Source organism: Zophobas morio, unplaced genomic scaffold (assembly GCF_036711695.1).
Source record: "Zophobas morio isolate AGI-343-1 ecotype UQ-CSIRO unplaced genomic scaffold, CSIRO_AGI_Zmor_V1 ptg000160l, whole genome shotgun sequence".
NCBI lineage: Eukaryota > Metazoa > Arthropoda > Insecta > Coleoptera > Tenebrionidae > Zophobas > Zophobas morio.
Genome location: NW_026972264.1, coordinates 38,473 through 60,102, shown reverse-complemented (window position 1 = coordinate 60,102; position 21,630 = coordinate 38,473). Strand labels below are relative to the sequence as shown.

At 34.4% G+C, this 21,630-nt stretch overlaps 1 protein-coding gene and 1 long non-coding RNA gene across 5 annotated transcripts; one reads left to right on the top strand and one right to left on the bottom strand.

Moving 5' to 3' along the window:
* The first annotated feature begins 532 nt into the window (after nucleotides 1–532).
* On the top strand, nucleotides 533–10,576 carry LOC135145579 (uncharacterized). 4 transcript variants are annotated; one of them, XM_064077702.1, is made up of 10 exons: nucleotides 533–836; nucleotides 4,461–5,411; nucleotides 5,465–5,660; nucleotides 6,038–6,156; nucleotides 6,213–6,488; nucleotides 7,495–7,764; nucleotides 7,815–8,714; nucleotides 8,775–9,273; nucleotides 9,329–10,020; nucleotides 10,076–10,576. In XM_064077702.1, the coding sequence occupies exons 4-10, from the start codon at nucleotides 6,126–6,128 to the stop codon at nucleotides 10,426–10,428; spliced, it is 3,021 nt and encodes a 1,006-aa protein (XP_063933772.1). In that variant the 5' UTR covers nucleotides 533–836; nucleotides 4,461–5,411; nucleotides 5,465–5,660; nucleotides 6,038–6,125; the 3' UTR covers nucleotides 10,429–10,576. The 4 variants fall into 4 exon arrangements, with proteins under 4 accessions (XP_063933772.1, XP_063933770.1, XP_063933771.1 ...); XM_064077700.1 differs by having other exon boundaries at nucleotides 536–836; nucleotides 4,461–4,945; nucleotides 5,056–5,411; nucleotides 7,815–9,273; XM_064077701.1 differs by having other exon boundaries at nucleotides 536–836; nucleotides 5,056–5,411; nucleotides 7,815–9,273.
* A 260-nt stretch (nucleotides 10,577–10,836) lies between these two features.
* LOC135145580 (uncharacterized) lies at nucleotides 10,837–11,212 on the bottom strand. The gene is made up of 2 exons (XR_010283493.1): nucleotides 11,067–11,212; nucleotides 10,837–11,013 (listed from the first exon to the last, which is right to left on the bottom strand). It is a non-coding gene; the product is annotated as an uncharacterized LOC135145580 (long non-coding RNA).
* Between the last annotated feature and the right edge of the window lie 10,418 nt (nucleotides 11,213–21,630).

Sequence of the window (21,630 nt, the reverse complement as noted above, 5' to 3'; positions counted from 1 at the left end):
CGTGCTTATCCCCGTAACACCGCTAAGAGAAGTCTCTTAGTCCTGAAAGCAGAAATAAAGTCAAAAATTTATAGGTTATATTATTAGAATTCTCGTTTGGTATTACCAAAACGGTGTTGCAATTTTCCATTCATATTGCGAACAGCAATGCGAAACTTAATTTGCATATTTACAAATAAGATAGTAAGAGATTAACGTCTCTGTTATTTTAATGTTAAACAGAATATCGCTTTTTTAATTAAAAATTGACTTGAATTGAAATTTTCAGCGCTGTTGCCACTTTATTGAGGCTCAAAATATTAACGAGAATGACAAATTTCTAATTTTTTACTGATAAATAGGTAACCATTGATAGCAGTATCGTAGCGTATTGAATAATTTTAAAGTTTATTTGTCTGCGTTATATGCCAGCATGAAAATGTTACTCATCGTTATTTTACTGCAAACATTTAAATCAAATTAGGGAACGATGCATCTGCATCTGATGCATCCAGCGTTGTCTCGTTGACCTTGGAAATCTGTAGCAAGTGTAATAATATTGTGCAATACTGTCTACTGCACTTGCCGCCAACCTACCAGCCTACCACCGCGTCCCGTCAGTCTCCAATTTGTAGTTGTAACGAAGAGTCGAATGTAGCCGCTGTTGTTGTTATCACGCTATTGTTGTTTATTGTGCCATCGTTGTTTATTCTGCCATCGTTGTTTATTCTGCCATCGTTGTTTATTCTGCCATCGTTGTTTATTCTGCCATCGTTGTTACGTAAAAAAAGTGAATTTTATCACAATATGTGTGACTCGGAAGCAGGAAGTTCTGGCCTAGGTCGTTCTAGAGAAAGGTAGGTGAATAATTTTTTTTATTACGCACTTCAATAACAATAATTTCTGGTGATTCTATACTTTGGCTTAAATTGTTGAACAAAACGTGTTGTGCAGATAACGCTAGGGGAGTTCCGGCCACAGTGGTTTGGTGGTCATTTTTTCACTTAGATTTTTATACATTTTAGTTGTGTATCATTAGTCCGATGTATTTGTTGAATGACGACCGCCATTAACCACACAAAGTAATTATAAAAAAAATCAAAAACTTAATTTTAACGCAAAAGTAGTCGTAGAGTCGGGTGGCGTAAAATAAGGGCCTGAATAGAGAATACTTTCATATTTAAAAGTAAATGTATTTCAGTGTGCCATCTTTTTGAATTCAGTTAGAAATACTGTTAAATTATGTGGTTGATCCATATTGGTAATCAAGAAAAAAAGCTCATTTATCAATGACCTCAGACTTGAAAAAAATTACATCTAAAACAACATTAAAGTTCCGTTATCATAAAAATTCAGATATTTATTTCTTAGCGATCTTTCTGTTAGTGTTATTAAATTGATCTTGTTTCAACGTTTTTGCCGTAGCCTGGTATTTTTTTCTTTTTCAAATTTTTAACTTACTATTGCTTTTGTTAAAGTTTAAAAACATATGCTGCCCATAAGGAATACGAAAGTTGAAAAATGTTGTAGATTGTTTTTAGTACTTGCATTTTTATGCTGCTCTTGTAGTGATACAGTTTGATTTCAATCGATAAGCTTCTACGACAAAAACAAAATTTTTCACAAAAATGGCTTTCTAAGAGTAAAACAATAAAAATGCTAATGCTAGTTTGCTAAATTTTTATAAATACATATATGTCTATGTCAGGGTTGGAAAAAATCGGATTAAAAAAAAAATCAAAAATCAATGATTAGTTTTTAAATTACATTTTTTTTGTTTTTTTTAATGTTTTTAATTTTTCTTTGATTTTTTTAGTTTTTCGGTTACCCACAGTAATTCAAACTTCAAAAGTAGTGAGACAAAAATTAAAAGTTATGTAACTAAATTTTAACTTTTAATTATTTTTATTCAGTTTTTAAAAGCTATATTTTAGTAGTTGTTGTAATTTTCATTTTCTAGGTATTTTCATACATTCACAAATGCGGCTCTGCCTAGTTTGAATCGTGCCTCTATCGGCAAATGTAAACTGCAGCTGACGAAATAAATACTTTACGTTCCAAGAGTCTAATTCTATTAATTTTGGGAAAGTGTCGTAAAACCATTGTCAGTTTCTTTTATTGAAAGCTTGAAAGGGTCTGCATCCATTGTAGACGTAAACGTAAACATGCCAGATGCTTGTTTTTTGCTATTAATTTACGACACTGCCAAAGTTAGGAGAATTGGATTGTACTTGTAAATTGTAACGGATCTTTCGCCTTCGTGGTGTCCCGGAAAAATCTACGTAAATTGCGGCGGCACTCAGGTAGTACCCTTATTGAATTAAATTGCATTTAAAAGACTGTAACATGCATTATATGCTCGTAATTCAAAAAGAAAATTTAAAAAATCAAGAATGATTTAAATCAATGATTAAAAAAAAAATACTTGGTTTAAATTACGATTTAAATCAAAAAGTCAGGCCAACCCTGGTCTAGGGACAATATCGAGTCTGCAACTTTCGCAAATGATAAAAACTACTTCGCGTCAGTTATACAACAGAACAATAAAATCGGAACGCCCTGCTATCAATTTGAATATATTTTAAGTCCATTGGCTTCAATTAATCAAAAAATTTGTCTAATGTGTTACGCAGTTATTTAACAACACAGTAGAAAAGAGTATATGTTAATAGTGCTAGTAGTGGGAGTAGATTAGAGCTTGGGTAGTTATTAAAATCTAGTTGTATTGGCTTGCTTTCTTTCTTCTTCTAACAGACCTGAATTTTATCGCAAAAATTTCATATCATTATACAGGGTGAGTCACAAAACACGCGGTCATCGATAACTCATAAATTGTTAGAAAAAAAGTCAAGCACCAAAATTTACGATACTTTGAGGGCTGTATGCTAAAATTATTTTTATTTAACTCAGAATCTTCAGTTTATTAGGGTTGGGACACTGCTTGTTTTTTTTTTTTTTTAATGAAACGCCCATATATTTCTACATTTACTAGCCATTTCCTGGTTTTTATAAGCATAATTTATCATTTAAAATCGATTGCGAGGTTGCCACGTTATTCCTTTTTTTTTTAATTCTTTCGACAATGAAAGAGTTATCAAAAAAATCGCAAATTGTGTGTTACAATATTTGGCACTTTGTTGTCGTACCAATTAAATCAAATTTTAAAATACCCATTGTTTAAAAAAGTTCTGATAGTTTAATACAATTTACAAATATGGATATTTATATTTTTCCATTAGCACACAGTGTTTTATTACGATATCTTATTCTAATTTTGTGCTCATTTTTTCAATATGTCAATGTCTCTTAAAAAAGTAAAAAAAAAAACATAGGAACTCTCAACTTTAAATATAGAAAATACTTAACAAATGGGGAAGAAAACAAAAAATAGAATGAGATGCGATAATAAAATACATGATGTTGTATTTGAAAAAATTGGAATATCGTTATTTGAAAATTGTAATACTTATTTTTTTGATAAACATTATGTACATGAAGATTTAATTTTATTTATACCACAACAAAGCGCGTCTTTCCACAAAATCTTGTTACACAAATTTAAAAAATAACCCTGCTGCGATTTTATTTGTGAATACTTTCATTCCCAAAAAAATTGAAGAAAATTGGAATAGCGTGCCAACGTGGCATCGGAATTTCAAAAATAAATTATCATTTCTAATAATTGATGAAACATCAAGGAACGCGCGGTAAATGACTCGCCCTGCGAAATTTGTAATATCTCATTAAAAAGTATTTTGAAAAAACTACGAATAGGTAATAATAAAAAAATTAGAATACTCTGAAAGTGAGGGAAACTCTGGACATGCACATTTAGAAAAGCAGCGATATAGAACAAAAAAATAACAAAAATGATAAGTACATATCAGCATTTTTTTAATTTTGTAATTATTGGATATATTCTTCCCATTAACAGAAGATAAAAAGTACAGTAACGTATTGTTTACGTGAAATTTAGAAATAGTAAGTTCAACATGCATGTTTTGATTTCATTTTAAAATAATTCACTTACAATTTTATGTTATACAAAGTGTCAAACGATAACACAAGCTGCATTATCACGTCAAAACAAACCAACAATTATTAAGAAGTTGGGGCCATAGTTTGCTCCAATCCGAATTAAAATACGCTTTTGAGGATCTATTAACGCAGGGTCAGAAAGAGTACTAACGGCAAAATTGGCAAGGTCGATAACAGCACATTTGCGACCCCAACTTCTTAAGGATGATTTCTTGCTTGATTTGAAGTGATACAGCTTGCGTTAACGTTTGGCAATTCAAACCTGCCATCCTGTATAAAAGTAAAAAATACGCAACTCCTAAAAAAACGGTGTATATTCAAATTGTTCCCTGAAAACAGTTTTTAATTAATCTCTTTGAAGTCACAATTTTTCAACACTAGATTATATTTTGATTAAAGTGCAACACTTCAAGTCAAAGTTTCAGTATTTATTTTTGTCGTAGTTATTGTACGAAATTCTCGAAGGGGGAATGTAAAGATCCGATGTGCAATTTAAAGCATCCCTATAAGTTCTGTCGGGACTTTCAAATGGAGAGATGTCATAGAGAGTACTGTCGATACCTTCATGTGTCCTCAAAAGATGAAATCCAGTACAGAGAAACGCTATATCAAAGCGACACCATGAGGTACGAGACGTTGAGAACATTACAAATTTCGGGCATTTGTCAAGAATTTAAACAATTCGGCAACTGTAAATACGGAAGCAAATGCAAATTTACTCATAGGACAATAGAGGAACAAGAAAATGATAAGTTTATTTGTCCAGTCTGTTTCTCCGAAATAAGCATGACCTCTTGGTGCATTTTGAACCCTTGTATGCATAGTACTTGCGAAGGTTGTTTAAGAGAATTGATTGCACGTGATATGCCTCAATGCCCTGTATGCAGAGGCCAAATAGAGGAGGGAAGTTGTCCACTTTCTTTTATTGGTACTTTTTTTTTTAATTTTTCGTCTTTGACTCCAATTTAATCGATCAGCTTCAGTAGCTCATCGGTTCGATCCGCTGAAATTTTATGTGCTATATGATCTCGTTTTTAGAATTTTAACACCCACTCCCTGCAGAGAGTTCTTAATGAAGAGATGTAGAAGGGTTCAGTGCAAATACCGCCATGAATTTATTATATGTAACAAGATCCAATGTTTGGGCAGTTTAAAGTGCATCATGGTACATAATTTAACTCCGCAGGAAATAGAGCAGGTTGAAAGTGAGGAGATGCCTTTTTCACAAAATATTAATATCGAACTGCGTCGGCTAGCCTATGTTATAACAAATAGTTATAAAGCAGATATCCAGAATCATATGTGTACAAGGGAGCTCACAAGAACAGAAACTTGTATAAGAAAAACATGTGTAGTCTGTAAGCCTCAAGAAAACTATCCGTTGCCCCTCATGAGTATGTTATGACAAAATGTGTTTGACATTTTATTTTTCACTTTTTTTTATTAGGAAAAATTGTATGCCACTCCTGTAGATTGCCATTGTTGCCCAGTAAGTCTTTCTACTTAGTCACATGCGGGCATGTTATTTGTGAACAATGCTTATCTCATGCCAGAGTGGTGGTCTTAGAAGAGGACGACACAGTTTTATATTTCTGCCCTGATCCCTTGTGCGCTTCAATGACTGAAGTCAAAAGATTGCATTGGTAAGTAGTTTCGCTTTTTGCTTTCGTAGAAAATTGTTAGAAATTTAGCTTGTGATCAGTAGTGGAATCTTGGAACTTCATTTGGTACTTATAATTATGTAATTATTCGCTTCAAACAAAAATACTTAACAAGCAGGAAAAACCCGTTTTCCGGTTTCAAAATAGAAACAAAACGGGAATTTTGTTTTCTTGCTTCAAAACAAAAAAATTAAAACACGATATTTCAAAAGTTCGATACACCAATATGTGGCAAGGTGTATCTGGCTCAAAGCAAAAAATTGTCATGTTTTCGCATTTTTTCTTTTTCGTTTCGCCCAAGAAATTTTAGAACCAGTGTTTGTGTTATGGTCTTAACGAGTTCATCACTTATTTTTCAGAAAAAAAAAACGTCTTACCCATCACCTGACATATTCAGAGGGAACTCCTAAAATCTTTCAAATATGGCATAAAACACTCAAAAAAAGGATGCTGGACAATGTTATAATGAGTAGTTCAGGTAACTCATTTCTACTCTTTATAATCAATCTATTTCATGTCAATCTTCTTCTATAGATCTGAATGTTTTGAAATTGGCAAAACAACATTTAGAGGACACAGAATGTTGGCAAGTTGATTTGGTGCGACCAATAGAAGAGATCGTTTTTGAATACGTACCCTGCAGCCGATACGAGATAAGTGACAGCGACGAAGAACCTTTCCAAAGTAATGCTACCGACGAAGAATATGAGCCAACTTCTGAAGTGTCAGAAGAAAGCGATGAAAATGGCGAAACATCTGAGCACACGAAGTCTCAGTTACAGACTTGCAAGAAAAGATTGTTTGAAGGAGGTAGGTATTTCATTAAGTAATTATAATTACGAAATATTCAGGCTTTTTGTAAAAAAAATCCAAAACGTCTTTTTAATGGCCGACTTAGATTTTTTTACTCTTGTCTTAAACTCAGGTTTCTATTTTCTCGGATTCTGATCAATTTTATTAAAATGTCAATTTTTTTTCGTTAGCTTTCTTGCTAACATTTCCAAAGATGCTATAAAAATGATTAGTACCTAACTTAACATAATAAACGTAACTTACATAACACATGTAACACTAATTACCTATACATTATACATATGCTATTTCCAATATACTTTCGTGCATAAACATAAACCAATATTACACATTTTTGAAAACAAACAACTTACACACATCCATCACATATTTTTATTCGTCCATCTGAAAAATCTTTTCTTAACTCAAATGTTAAACTCCAAACCACCAATCGGGTGTTATGTAAGTTGCAAATAAGACTTTTGGCATACCAAAACTTTTTTTTTTAAATAACTAGAAAAATTTTTTCTAGCTATGCCTGATACCTAAATGTAGTATATTTTAATATACAGGGTTAGTATAAAGTCCCGGAACGGGCGAATAACTTTATTTGAAAAGTTTTTTGCTGAAATTTTTTTTGGATATATACCTACAACATTGATTGCATTGATTACAACATACAGGTTTTTTGGCATTTTCTGATGCAGAATAAAAAACTAATTTCAGAAATTATCAACTTGTTTATTTCTAGTGAAACAACATCTGGGTGTTCCATTAAAGTTGCCATGTTTAATTATACATCCAAAGCAAATTTCAGAAAAAAAAACTTTTCAAATAACAAAGTTATTCAAACGTTTCGGGACTTTATACTAACCCTGTATAATTCTCTGGAACAACCCAATAAATAATGTATGCAATGCCATTTGAAAAGTAAGTTACTCTCATCTGTAGAGATTTTTACAACTTACGTTATACCTAATATTAGTCGTTTATAATGTTCTAATAATTTTTCAAATATTTATAGAAGGACAAAGTTCAAGTAGTTCTTCAATGCCCACTACCTCGAACCGCAATGAAGACTTTGACTTGATGTTTACGCCATTGGTTTCGCCTGTTGAAGAATCAAACTGCAGGATTTCCGCTCATTTGACCATTTATATAAAGAAATGTTTCGTTTCAATGAAGATACACACCGTTTTACATGAAGGGCATTACGTTTGTGATGCTTGCAGTGGAGATGACAATACCATCAGCGGATTTTTGTATTCTGGTTTGCCCGCGACAGACCATAAATGTATGTATAGTAACAAAAAAATGCAAATCGAAGTTTAATTTTTGTTGTAGGTAATAAACTTTCCGACAAAAACAGAACACTTGTGCTGCTGTCTAGAAATTTTGGCGAACGTGAAATCCAAGTGAAAGTTCGTTACTGTCTCCCCGTCGGAAAATTAATAGGGGAGGAACTGCCGATTGAAGAGGAACGTAAGTTCATAACACCGTTAATTATGGATTGTGGTTCTTCTGCCCTAGTAAACCCATTAACGTCAAAAACCAAAGGAAAACGCCATTGTTGTTATTTCTGTGAACAGTTTTTTGTTGAAATGTCTTCACATATTCTTCGAAAACACAAAGATCAGGAAGAAGTGAAAAATATTATGACTATGAAAGCTAATAGTGTGGAACGGAATGCTGCGTTACGAGAGATCAGGCGAAAGGGTGATTATAATTTTAACAAAAATGCCACCTGTGAGGAAAAAATTGCTATAAGGAGAGTAGTGACAGGACAAGCCTCCAATTTAATTACTTGCCCAAATTGTTTTGGTGAAATAATGACCAGAAACTTTGCTCGACATGAACGCAAATGTACTGGACGGCCACCAAATAGAAGAAATGTGCTTAAAGAAGCTCGCTTTAAGATTATCCAGAAGGAATTTACAGCGAATTCTTTCAGTCAGAAACTTTTTCTCGCTTTCTTAGAGCCTGTTCAAGTTGGGCTAATTCTACACGAGATATTAGAAGATAAATGTTTGAAACTTGTTGCTGAAAGATATTCCTTAATGCATCGTGGTTCATACAGCGCATTAAAGAACGATCGCCAACATTTGCGTAGAATGGCACGATTGATTTTAGATGTTAAAGACATAAACCCCTCCATTCTGGATTTTGAAGATCTGATACTCTATGGAGGTTATGATGCCTTACTAGAGGGAGTTTTCAATTTGTGTTCACTTGACAAGGAAACAGGCGAGTTTGGAAAGCCAAGTCTGGCAAAAGCTTTACGATCGAGTATTACATTTCTTTTAGACGCACTTAACGTTGATTATTTAACTCATAATCTTCCCACACAATGTGAAGAGCGTGGCCGTTTCGACAATTTCAAAACTCTCCATGATAAAAACTATGGAATCTATGTTGGCAGGTCAGCTGGTCGAACCAGCTTGCAAAGAAAAGCAGCCAAATTACATAATTTACCAAAGGCAAAGGACGTTAAATTATTTTCCACATTGATAGTTTCTGAAGCGGAGCAGGCGTATCAACGGTTACAGGACGGTTTCGATTTCGACACATGGCTAAAATTAGGAAAGGCTGCGTTGGCAAGAGTTATTGTGTACAATAGACGTAGAGTCAGTGAAGTTGCAAGTATGTCGTTGGAATTGTATAACAAAAAAATCGAACTTGATGATGAAATACTTCAATCCCTTCCAATGTATCAACGGGAGTTAGCGAATAAATACAAAGTTATGACTTTGATTGGAAAGCGTCTACATATATTACATGTGCTGTTGGACGAAAATCAATGCAGGTAAATGAGTACTTTGATTTTTCTACTTTTTAAAAGATTTTTGATTGTGTTGTAGGTATCTAGATATGTTTCTCCAATATCGAAAAGAAGCTGGTGTTCCCTATTCAAACAATTACCTTTTTGGTATACCTACGAGAGCGATGTTTATCGATGCTTCAGTTGTTTTAAGAGATTACTCAGAGAAATGTGGTGCTGAAGAACCGCATCTTTTACGTTCCACTTATTTAAGAAAACAAGTCGCAACCCTTTCCCAATTGTTAACAATGAATGACAATGAAATCGGTCAGATTGCAAAATTGATGGGTCATAGTCAGAAAGTCCATGAACAAGTATATCGACAAGACGAACTTTTATTTCAACTAACAGGGTGGGCAAAATTTTTGACTATCGTAGATGGAGAAGAACTCTTTTCATACAGAGGTAAAAGTCTCGACGAAATACTCACTATTGCACAAGATTTACCAGTACCTGAAGAGGATCCGGCGTTAGACGATCATATTACCTCTGAAGAATTATTAGGAGACAATCTCAGTTTGGATTCGTTTGAAACTACCTGTTCAACAGAAAGTACAATCAACAGAATGGAAACGAACCTCATGCAGGAGGTATCAACAGACACTCAAGTCTCACAATCAGGTGTGATAGAATGTTATACTACAGACAATATTACTGAAGTGCCTTCGGATCGTCGAAAGTGTGACAAAGTTACACATACTACACAAGAAGCGCTTTCTGAAAAAGTAGGGGGTACGTATGCTGAAAAGTCTAGAAAATTGTATATCATTGCTGATATTTTTTATAGCGAGAGCCAGTACTGAAGACCGGAGGATTGAAACACCAAAGAAAAAAATATCGAGTCACAGGGGAACTTTGAACACGAAGTCACCAAAATCGCAGAAATCACCAAGAAAAACGACAATCGCGGAGATAAAGCAGAAATTGCAAATAACTCCTGTAAAGAGAAGAGGAAAGAAACCATTCACCTCAGAGCAAATGTCTTTAATGCAGAGACATTTTTCGCAATACATATCCAGGGGTCATTTGGCACCACCGAAGCTGTGTGCAGAATTTGTTGAAACGAACCAGCTCTTCTCTGATCGCAGTGGTCGAGACGTGTACAACTGGATCCAGTATCAGAGAACTAAGCGAAGATGAAACTAGTGGATCAGCTGTCTCTTTTGTTTTTTTTTTGTTTTGTTTACAAGTTGTGATAATTTTTGATATTTTTGTAATTTTAAACACTGACTTTACATGTTAATATTGTATTAAATTTTATAATATAATAAAAAATGTCTTAAATTCACAGCTCGTATTTTTAACTCGAGAGTAAACACAAACGTGCAAGTAATTGCTTTCTGCAAACAGGAATGCAGAATTGCAAAACCGTTGAATTCGAGACTAAATAAACGAAAATATAAAACTTAAGATTTGCATTGCTGTTCTCAAGATGAAAGCTTAATTGTAAAGCCGCTGTGTTCTGTTGTAAGTGTTGCAAATCATTGCGAATGTAGTATGCAACCAACCTTGCTCAATTTTTCGTTTAATTACATGAAAACATATCAATTTCCGAATTTTAAATCAAATAGATTTATTCAAGCTTTCATGTTTACAATATTTTGTATAAATGTTAATTATAATATGATGGTGGAGTTGTCAATGTCCAAGTAGACATCCTGGTAAATTTTTCAACACAGTCAGGATAACACATAAACGTTCCACGGGGCTAGAGAATATTCGGGCCTAAGAGACTAGCTGAGACACACACAAATTGTGTTATGCCATTTCTGACTTACCAACTTCATCGCCATCTGAATATGAGTAGAATCACTATAAAGCCATTAAACTCTTAGGCCGGTGTACCCCCTTCGCCTGCTAAGATGTGTAATAATGGCACGGGCCTAGAGCGTTGTATATCGTCATGGCTATTATTATTATTATTATTATATTTCAACGTTTTTTGATGGTTCTGAGCCACCAAACACACTTAAAGCATGCAGAATCGACTCAGAATAGGAAAAGGAGACGTTTAGGTCAATTTTATGCATTCTGGCGTTCGTAGATACAAGAAAACTGTTAAAATTCTTCAGAAACGTCACTTTTGAAGTGTTTTCTTGTACTTTTAAGCCAATCAGATACCCTACGGGCTCGGAAAGTGCAACGAAACCATCAAATTTTAGCTAGAAACTGTATTTTTGTCGATTCTTATTGAATTTGAACTATATTTCAACGTTTTTTGATGGTTCTGAGCCACCAAACACACTTAAAGCATGCAGAATCGACTCAGAATAGGAAAAGGAGACGTTTAGGTCAATTTTATGCATTCTGGCGTTCGTAGATACAAGAAAACTGTTAAAATTCTTCAGAAACGTCACTTTTGAAGTGTTTTCTTGTACTTTTAAGCCAATCAGATACCCTACGGGCTCGGAAAGTGCAACGAAACCATCAAATTTTAGCTAGAAACTGTATTTTTGTCGATTTTTATTGAATTTGAACTATATTTCAACGTTTTTTGATGGTTCTGAGCCACCAAACACACTTAAAGCATGCAGAATCGACTCAGAATAGGAAAAGGAGACGTTTAGGTCAATTTTATGCATTCTGGCGTTCGTAGATACAAGAAAACTGTTAAAATTCTTCAGAAACGTCACTTTTGAAGTGTTTTCTTGTACTTTTAAGCCAATCAGATACACTACGGGCTCGGAAAGTGCAACGAAACCATCAAATTTTAGCTAGAAACTGTATTTTTGTCGATTTTTATTGAATTTGAACTATATTTCAACGTTTTTTGATGGTTCTGAGCCACCAAACACACTTAAAGCATGCAGAATCGACTCAGAATAGGAAAAGGAGTCGTTTAGATCAATTTTATGCATTCTGGCGTTCGTAGATACAAGAAAACTGTTAAAATTCTTCAGAAACGTCACTTTTGAAGTGTTTTCTTGTACTTTTAAGCCAATCAGATACCCTACGGGCTCGGAAAGTGCAACGAAACCATCAAATTTTAGCTAGAAACTGTATTTTTGTCGATTTTTATTGAATTTGAACTATATTTCAACGTTTTTTGATGGTTCTGAGCCACCAAACACACTTAAAGCATGCAGAATCGACTCAGAATAGGAAAAGGAGACGTTTAGGTCAATTTTATGCATTCTGGCGTTCGTAGATACAAGAAAACTGTTAAAATTCTTCAGAAACGTCACTTTTGAAGTGTTTTCTTGTACTTTTAAGCCAATCAGATACCCTACGGGCTCGGAAAGTGCAACGAAACCATCAAATTTTAGCTAGAAACTGTATTTTTGTCGATTTTTATTGAATTTGAACTATATTTCAACGTTTTTTGATGGTTCTGAGCCACCAAACACACTTAAAGCATGCAGAATCGACTCAGAATAGGAAAAGGAGACGTTTAGGTCAATTTTATGCATTCTGGCGTTCGTAGATACAAGAAAACTGTTAAAATTCTTCAGAAACGTCACTTTTGAAGTGTTTTCTTGTACTTTTAAACCAATCAGATACCCTATGGGCTCGGAAAGTGCAACGAAACCATCAAAGTTTAGCTAGAAACTGTATTTTTGTCGATTTTTATTGAATTTGAACTATATTTCAACGTTTTTTGATGGTTCTGAGCCACCAAACACACTTAAAGCATGCAGAATCGACTCAGAATAGGAAAAGGAGACGTTTAGGTCAATTTTATGCATTCTGGCGTTCGTAGATACAAGAAAACTGTTAAAATTCTTCAGAAACGTCACTTTTGAAGTGTTTTCTTGTACTTTTAAGCCAATCAGATACCCTACGGTCTCGGAAAGTGCAACGAAACCATCAAATTTTAGCTAGAAACTGTATTTTTGTCGATTTTTATTGAATTTGAACTATATTTCAACGTTTTTTGATGGTTCTGAGCCACCAAACACACTTAAAGCATGCAGAATCGACTCAGAATAGGAAAAGGAGACGTTTAGGTCAATTTTATGCATTCTGGCGTTCGTAGATACAAGAAAACTGTTAAAATTCTTCAGAAACGTCACTTTTGAAGTGTTTTCTTGTACTTTTAAGCCAATCAGATACCCTACGGGCTCGGAAAGTGCAACGAAACCATCAAATTTTAGCTAGAAACTGTATTTTTGTCGATTTTTATTGAATTTGAACTATATTTCAACGTTTTTTGATGGTTCTGAGCCACCAAACACACTTAAAGCATGCAGAATCGACTCAGAATAGGAAAAGGAGACGTTTAGGTCAATTTTATGCATTCTGGCGTTCGTAGATACAAGAAAACTGTTAAAATTCTTCAGAAACGTCACTTTTGAAGTGTTTTCTTGTACTTTTAAGCCAATCAGATACCCTACGGGCTCGGAAAGTGCAACGAAACCATCAAATTTTAGCTAGAAACTGTATTTTTGTCGATTTTTATTGAATTTGAACTATATTTCAACGTTTTTTGATGGTTCTGAGCCACCAAACACACTTAAAGCATGCAGAATCGACTCAGAATAGGAAAAGGAGACGTTTAGGTCAATTTTATGCATTCTGGCGTTCGTAGATACAAGAAAACTGTTAAAATTCTTCAGAAACGTCACTTTTGAAGTGTTTTCTTGTACTTTTAAACCAATCAGATACCCTACGGGCTCGGAAAGTGCAACGAAACCATCAAAGTTTAGCTCGAAACTGTATTTTTGTCGATTTTTATTGAATTTGAACTATATTTCAACGTTTTTTGATGGTTCTGAGCCACCAAACACACTTAAAGCATGCAGAATCGACTCAGAATAGGAAAAGGAGACGTTTAGGTCAAGTTTATGCATTCTGGCGTTCGTAGATACAAGAAAACTGTTAAAATTCTTCAGAAACGTCACTTTTGAAGTGTTTTCTTGTACTTTTAAGCCAATCAGATACCCTACGGTCTCGGAAAGTGCAACGAAACCATCAAATTTTAGCTAGAAACTGTATTTTTGTCGATTTTTATTGAATTTGAACTATATTTCAACGTTTTTTGATGGTTCTGAGCCACCAAACACACTTAAAGCATGCAGAATCGACTCAGAATAGGAAAAGGAGACGTTTAGGTCAATTTTATGCATTCTGGCGTTCGTAGATACAAGAAAACTGTTAAAATTCTTCAGAAACGTCACTTTTGAAGTGTTTTCTTGTACTTTTAAGCCAATCAGATACCCTACGGGCTCGGAAAGTGCAACGAAACCATCAAATTTTAGCTAGAAACTGTATTTTTGTCGATTTTTATTGAATTTGAACTATATTTCATCGTTTTTTGATGGTTCTGAGCCACCAAACACACTTAAAGCATGCAGAATCGACTCAGAATAGGAAAAGGAGACGTTTAGGTCAATTTTATGCATTCTGGCGTTCGTAGATACAAGAAAACTGTTAAAATTCTTCAGAAACGTCACTTTTGAAGTGTTTTCTTGTACTTTTAAGCCAATCAGATACCCTACGGGCTCGGAAAGTGCAACGAAACCATCAAATTTTAGCTAGAAACTGTATTTTTGTCGATTTTTATTGAATTTGAACTATATTTCAACGTTTTTTGATGGTTCTGAGCCACCAAACACACTTAAAGCATGCAGAATCGACTCAGAATAGGAAAAGGAGACGTTTAGGTCAATTTTATGCATTCTGGCGTTCGTAGATACAAGAAAACTGTTAAAATTCTTCAGAAACGTCACTTTTGAAGTGTTTTCTTGTACTTTTAAGCCAATCAGATACCCTACGGGCTCGGAAAGTGCAACGAAACCATCAAATTTTAGCTAGAAACTGTATTTTTGTCGATTTTTATTGAATTTGAACTATATTTCAACGTTTTTTGATGGTTCTGAGCCACCAAACACACTTAAAGCATGCAGAATCGACTCAGAATAGGAAAAGGAGACGTTTAGGTCAATTTTATGCATTCTGGCGTTCGTAGATACAAGAAAACTGTTAAAATTCTTCAGAAACGTCACTTTTGAAGTGTTTTCTTGTACTTTTAAGCCAATCAGATACCCTACGGTCTCGGAAAGTGCAACGAAACCATCAAATTTTAGCTAGAAACTGTATTTTTGTCGATTTTTATTGAATTTGAACTATATTTCAACGTTTTTTGATGGTTCTGAGCCACCAAACACACTTAAAGCATGCAGAATCGACTCAGAATAGGAAAAGGAGACGTTTAGGTCAATTTAATGCATTCTGGCGTTCGTAGATACAAGAAAACTGTTAAAATTCTTCAGAAACGTCACTTTTGAAGTGTTTTCTTGTACTTTTAAGCCAATCAGATACCCTACGGGCTCGGAAAGTGCAACGAAACCATCAAATTTTAGCTAGAAACTGTATTTTTGTCGATTTTTATTGAATTTGAACTATATTTCAACGTTTTTTGATGGTTCTGAGCCACCAAACACACTTAAAGCATGCAGAATCGACTCAGAATAGGAAAAGGAGACGTTTAGGTCAATTTTATGCATTCTGGCGTTCGTAGATACAAGAAAACTGTTAAAATTCTTCAGAAACGTCACTTTTGAAGTGTTTTCTTGTACTTTTAAGCCAATCAGATACCCAACGGGCTCGGAAAGTGCAACGAAACCATCAAATTTTAGCTAGAAACTGTATTTTTGTCGATTTTTATTGAATTTGAACTATATTTCAACGTTTTTTGATGGTTCTGAGCCACCAAACACACTTAAAGCATGCAGAATCGACTCAGAATAGGAAAAGGAGACGTTTAGGTCAATTTTATGAATTCTGGCGTTCGTAGATACAAGAAAACTGTTAAAATTCTTCAGAAACGTCACTTCTGAAGTGTTTTCTTGTACTTTTAAGCCAATCAGATACCCTACGGGCTCGGAAAGTGCAACGAAACCATCAAATTTTAGCTAGAAACTGTATTTTTGTCGATTTTTATTGAATTTGAACTATATTTCAACGTTTTTTGATGGTTCTGAGCCACCAAACACACTTAAAGCATGCAGAATCGACTCAGAATAGGAAAAGGAGACGTTTAGGTCAATTTAATGCATTCTGGCGTTCGTAGATACAAGAAAACTGTTAAAATTCTTCAGAAACGTCACTTTTGAAGTGTTTTCTTGTACTTTTAAGCCAATCAGATACCCTACGGGCTCGGAAAGTGCAACGAAACCATCAAATTTTAGCTAGAAACTGTATTTTTGTCGATTTTTATTGAATTTGAACTATATTTCAACGTTTTTTGATGGTTCTGAGCCACCAAACACACTTAAAGCATGCAGAATCGACTCAGAATAGGAAAAGGAGACGTTTAGGTCAATTTTATGCATTCTGGCGTTCGTAGATACAAGAAAACTGTTAAAATTCTTCAGAAACGTCACTTTTGAAGTGTTTTCTTGTACTTTTAAGCCAATCAGATACCCTACGGGCTCGGAAAGTGCAACGAAACCATCAAATTTTAGCTAGAAACTGTATTTTTGTCGATTTTTATTGAATTTGAACTATATTTCAACGTTTTTTTATGGTTCTGAGCCACCAAACACACTTAAAGCATGCAGAATCGACTCAGAATAGGAAAAGGAGACGTTTAGGTCAATTTTATGCATTCTGGCGTTCGTAGATACAAGAAAACTGTTAAAATTCTTCAGAAACGTCACTTTTGAAGTGTTTTCTTGTACTTTTAGGCCAATCAGATACCCTACGGGCTCGGAAAGTGCAACGAAACCATCAAATTTTAGCTAGAAACTGTATTTTTGTCGATTTTTATTGAATTTGAACTATATTTCAACGTTTTTTGATGGTTCTGAGCCACCAAACACACTTAAAGCATGCAGAATCGACTCAGAATAGGAAATGGAGACGTTTAGATCAATTTTATGCATTCTGGCGTTCGTAGATACAAGAAAACTGTTAAAATTCTTCAGAAACGTCACTTTTGAAGTGTTTTCTTGTACTTTTAAGCCAATCAGATACCCTACGGGCTCGGAAAGTGCAACGAAACCATCAAATTTTAGCTAGAAACTGTATTTTTGTCGATTTTTATTGAATTTGAACTATATTTCAACGTTTTTTGATGGTTCTGAGCCACCAAACACACTTAAAGCATGCAGAATCGACTCAGAATAGGAAAAGGAGACGTTTAGGTCAATTTTATGCATTCTGGCGTTCGTAGATACAAGAAAACTGTTAAAATTCTTCAGAAACGTCACTTTTGAAGTGTTTTCTTGTACTTTTAAGCCAATCAGATACCCTACGGGCTCGGAAAGTGCAACGAAACCATCAAATTTTAGCTAGAAACTGTATTTTTGTCGATTTTTATTGAATTTGAACTATATTTCAACGTTTTTTGATGGTTCTGAGCCACCAAACACACTTAAAGCATGCAGAATCGACTCAGAATAGGAAAAGGAGACGTTTAGGTCAATTTTATGCATTCTGGCGTTCGTAGATACAAGAAAACTGTTAAAATTCTTCAGAAACGTCACTTTTGAAGTGTTTTCTTGTACTTTTAAGCCAATCAGATACCCTACGGGCTCGGAAAGTGCAACGAAACCATCAAATTTTAGCTAGAAACTGTATTTTTGTCGATTTTTATTGAATTTGAACTATATTTCAACGTTTTTTGATGGTTCTGAGCCACCAAACACACTTAAAGCATGCAGAATCGACTCAGAATAGGAAAAGGAGACGTTTAGGTCAATTTTATGCATTCTGGCGTTCGTAGATACAAGAAAACTGTTAAAATTCTTCAGAAACGTCACTTTTGAAGTGTTTTCTTGTACTTTTAAGCCAATCAGATACCCTACGGGCTCGGAAAGTGCAACGAAACCATCAAATTTTAGCTAGAAACTGTATTTTTGTCGATTTTTATTGAATTTGAACTATATTTCAACGTTTTTTTATGGTTCTGAGCCACCAAACACACTTAAAGCATGCAGAATCGACTCAGAATAGGAAAAGGAGACGTTTAGGTCAATTTTATGCATTCTGGCGTTCGTAGATACAAGAAAACTGTTAAAATTCTTCAGAAACGTCACTTTTGAAGTGTTTTCTTGTACTTTTAAGCCAATCAGATACCCTACGGGCTCGGAAAGTGCAACGAAACCATCAAATTTTAGCTAGAAACTGTATATTTGTCGATTTTTATTGAATTTGAACTATATTTCAACGTTTTTTGATGGTTCTGAGCCACCAAACACACTTAAAGCATGCAGAATCGACTCAGAATAGGAAAAGGAGACGTTTAGGTCAATTTTATGCATTCTGGCGTTCGTAGATACAAGAAAACTGTTAAAATTCTTCAGAAACGTCACTTCTGAAGTGTTTTCTTGTACTTTTAAGCCAATCAGATACCCTACGGGCTCGGAAAGTGCAACGAAACCATCAAATTTTAGCTAGAAACTGTATTTTTGTCGATTTTTATTGAATTTGAACTATATTTTGAACTTTTTCCTATTCTGAGTGTAAGTGATTAGACGTGTTCAGTTTAGGTGGACTGTTTCACTGGTTTATTGAGTGTTTAAATAATAATTATTTACCAAAACTTACACGGACCGCTGTCCTAACACTTGCTTAATTTAGTGAAGTGCTTGAGTTCCTTAAACCAAACTTGAACGGTCACAAATTTATTGCCCTGTATTCATCTTATCGCCAACGAAAAACTCTTTACGATAAGCGCACAACGCTCGAGGCGAAGTACTGGGATATTTCATTTGCTTTGCTCCACACATTGACGTGAGGCGAAGGATTTGGCTGTTTTAAACATCGCTTGACCTAATTATGGCACGGAATTGTTGTGTTTGTTTCAAATCCGCTTCGGAACAACATTCCTCAATTTGTGGCAGCTGTCAATGTGCAATCCATTTTCAATGCACGGATTTGTCACCTGAAGACATCGAAACCATCCAGCGGTCAAAGTCAAAACTTCTTTGTTTACTATGCCCTCGTTGCAAAACTACATTGTCTTCGATAAATGAACTGAAGAACATATTTGCTGAAATGCAGTCTTCTTTTGACAAGCGGCTGAAAGCAATCGAAGATGCAGTCAAAGCGCCTAAGTTCCAAGTGTTTGAGAAGGAGGAAATCATACAAGAATCGGTGGAGAGAACATTTCGGTCATGTAATGTAATTCTTACTAACGTTCCCGAAAATACTGACGTCCCAGATGTTATCATCGCTAATGGTATTTTGGAGTGTGTTGATGCAACAATTGTAGTTTCTCCTGAGAATGTGGTGCGCATAGGTAAACCAATTCAAAACAAACCAAGATTACTGAAAGTTAGATTTAATAATATAGAAACCGTTCGTTTGGTTCTGCGTAAGAAGTCTGCATTAAAAACATCTCGGTTTCCTAATGTTATAATTCGTGATGATAAGACTCCTAGACAACTAAACCATTTGAAACAACTACGCATGGAATTGAATAACAGAAACAACAGTGGGGAAAACCTTACAATAAAATACATCCATAACGTTCCTCAGATTGTTCCAGTAGCACAAACTGCTAAAGGATGTACCACTAATTTAAACTAAATCAGCCCAATGGTAATAAAACTTTACGTGTCTACTATCAAAACGTGCGAGGACTAAGGACTAAGACGAATCAGGTTTTCTCTGCTACAAGTGATAATGAATACGATGTGCTGGCATTTACAGAGACATGGTTAAATTCTAATATTCATAGTTCTGAACTTTTTTCACATTGCATGCTTGTTTTCCGATCAGATCGAAATTTCATTGAAACTGGAAAAACACGTGGTGGAGGTGTTTTGTTAGCAATAAATAACAAACTTAATAGCATATTATTAGATACATCAGCGGCAGTAAAAGACACGCCATTTATAGACATCATAGGTTGTAAAATAATTTTTAACAATATCAGGTGTCATGTTTTTTGCGTGTACATTCCTCCAAAAACAAATGTTAATAGTTACGAAATTTTTTTCGATAATTTCAGCCAATTGTGTTCTCAGCTAGAAAATATTTTAATTGTGGGAGATTTTAATTGTTCTGATTTTGAAACAACGGCATCTACTACACATTGTTCTTATTATACTAACTTCGTTAACTTTATTAATTTACAGCAACTTAATACAGTTAGAAATACTCAAAATGTCATGTTAGATTTAGTCTTAAGTAATATGTTAAATTGTGATGTTTATAGAGATACAAATCCCATAGTGCAAGAGGATTTACATCATCCATCTGTTGGAATCTCGATTTCATTCAGAAAAGAACACTTCAATAATTTCCCTTCGTCCAATATTTCTAGGTCATATAACTTCCACAAAGCTAATTTTAACCTACTTTACTCTCGTCTGTCTGATTGTGACTGGTCTTTTCTAAATGAATTTACTGACGTTAACCTAGCATGTAAGGCATTTTATGAGAAAGTGTACTCCATATTTGATGTATGTGTACCAAGGTTTACGGGGAAGAAGCATAAATTTCCGAGCTGGTATACACCTGAATTGAGACGGAATATTGCTCTCAAAATCAAATATCGCAAAATATTTAAAAAATTCAAACATCCTAATGACCAAATTAAATTTAATACAATACGCCGACTTGTTAAATCACAAATAACCCGCGATTTTGGAAAATATACTGACGATGTTAGTGACAGATTACGTAATGAACCTCAATATTTTTGGCAATATGTACGCATGAGAAAAAGACAAACTAGAATTCCTGGGATACTCACCTACAATAATGAAAATTTAAGCAATCCATTAGACATTGTTGAAGGATTTGCATCCTATTTTCAAAGTGTATACATAAGTGACGACAAAAGTGTTCAAGTAAAAGAAGACAGTATCTCTGACAGCAATAATTTAATATATCCCCTAATAAATATAGACAATATTACAATTACAGACGTTGAAAAAGCACTAACACAAATAAAACCAAAGGTATCTTCAGGTTTGGACCAAATTCCCTGTTTTGTTGTAAAAGACTGTAAGGCGGTGTTTGCTGGTCCGCTAACGTATATTTTCAAATTATCGTTACGAACTTGTACTTTTCCAGATGAATGGAAACTTGTTAAAATAAGTCCTATTTTGAAATCTGGAGACAACACATGTATAAAAAACTATAGACCTATATCACTGATGTCTGTTTTTTCGAAGGTTTTTGAAATTGTTTTACATAATATGTTATTTCCTTTGTTAAAGTCCATAATAGTAAGCAACCAACATGGCTTTTATCCAGGACGCTCCACGTTGACCAACTTATCGTGTTTTAGTCAATATGTTGCAGATAAATTAGACACACGCCATCAAGTTGATTGTGTATACTTAGATATAAGCAAGGCCTTTGATAGGATACTTCACTCTAGACTAATTTGCAAGCTCTCTTATTATGGTTTCAGTGAAAACATCATCAAATTTTTTGAATCAT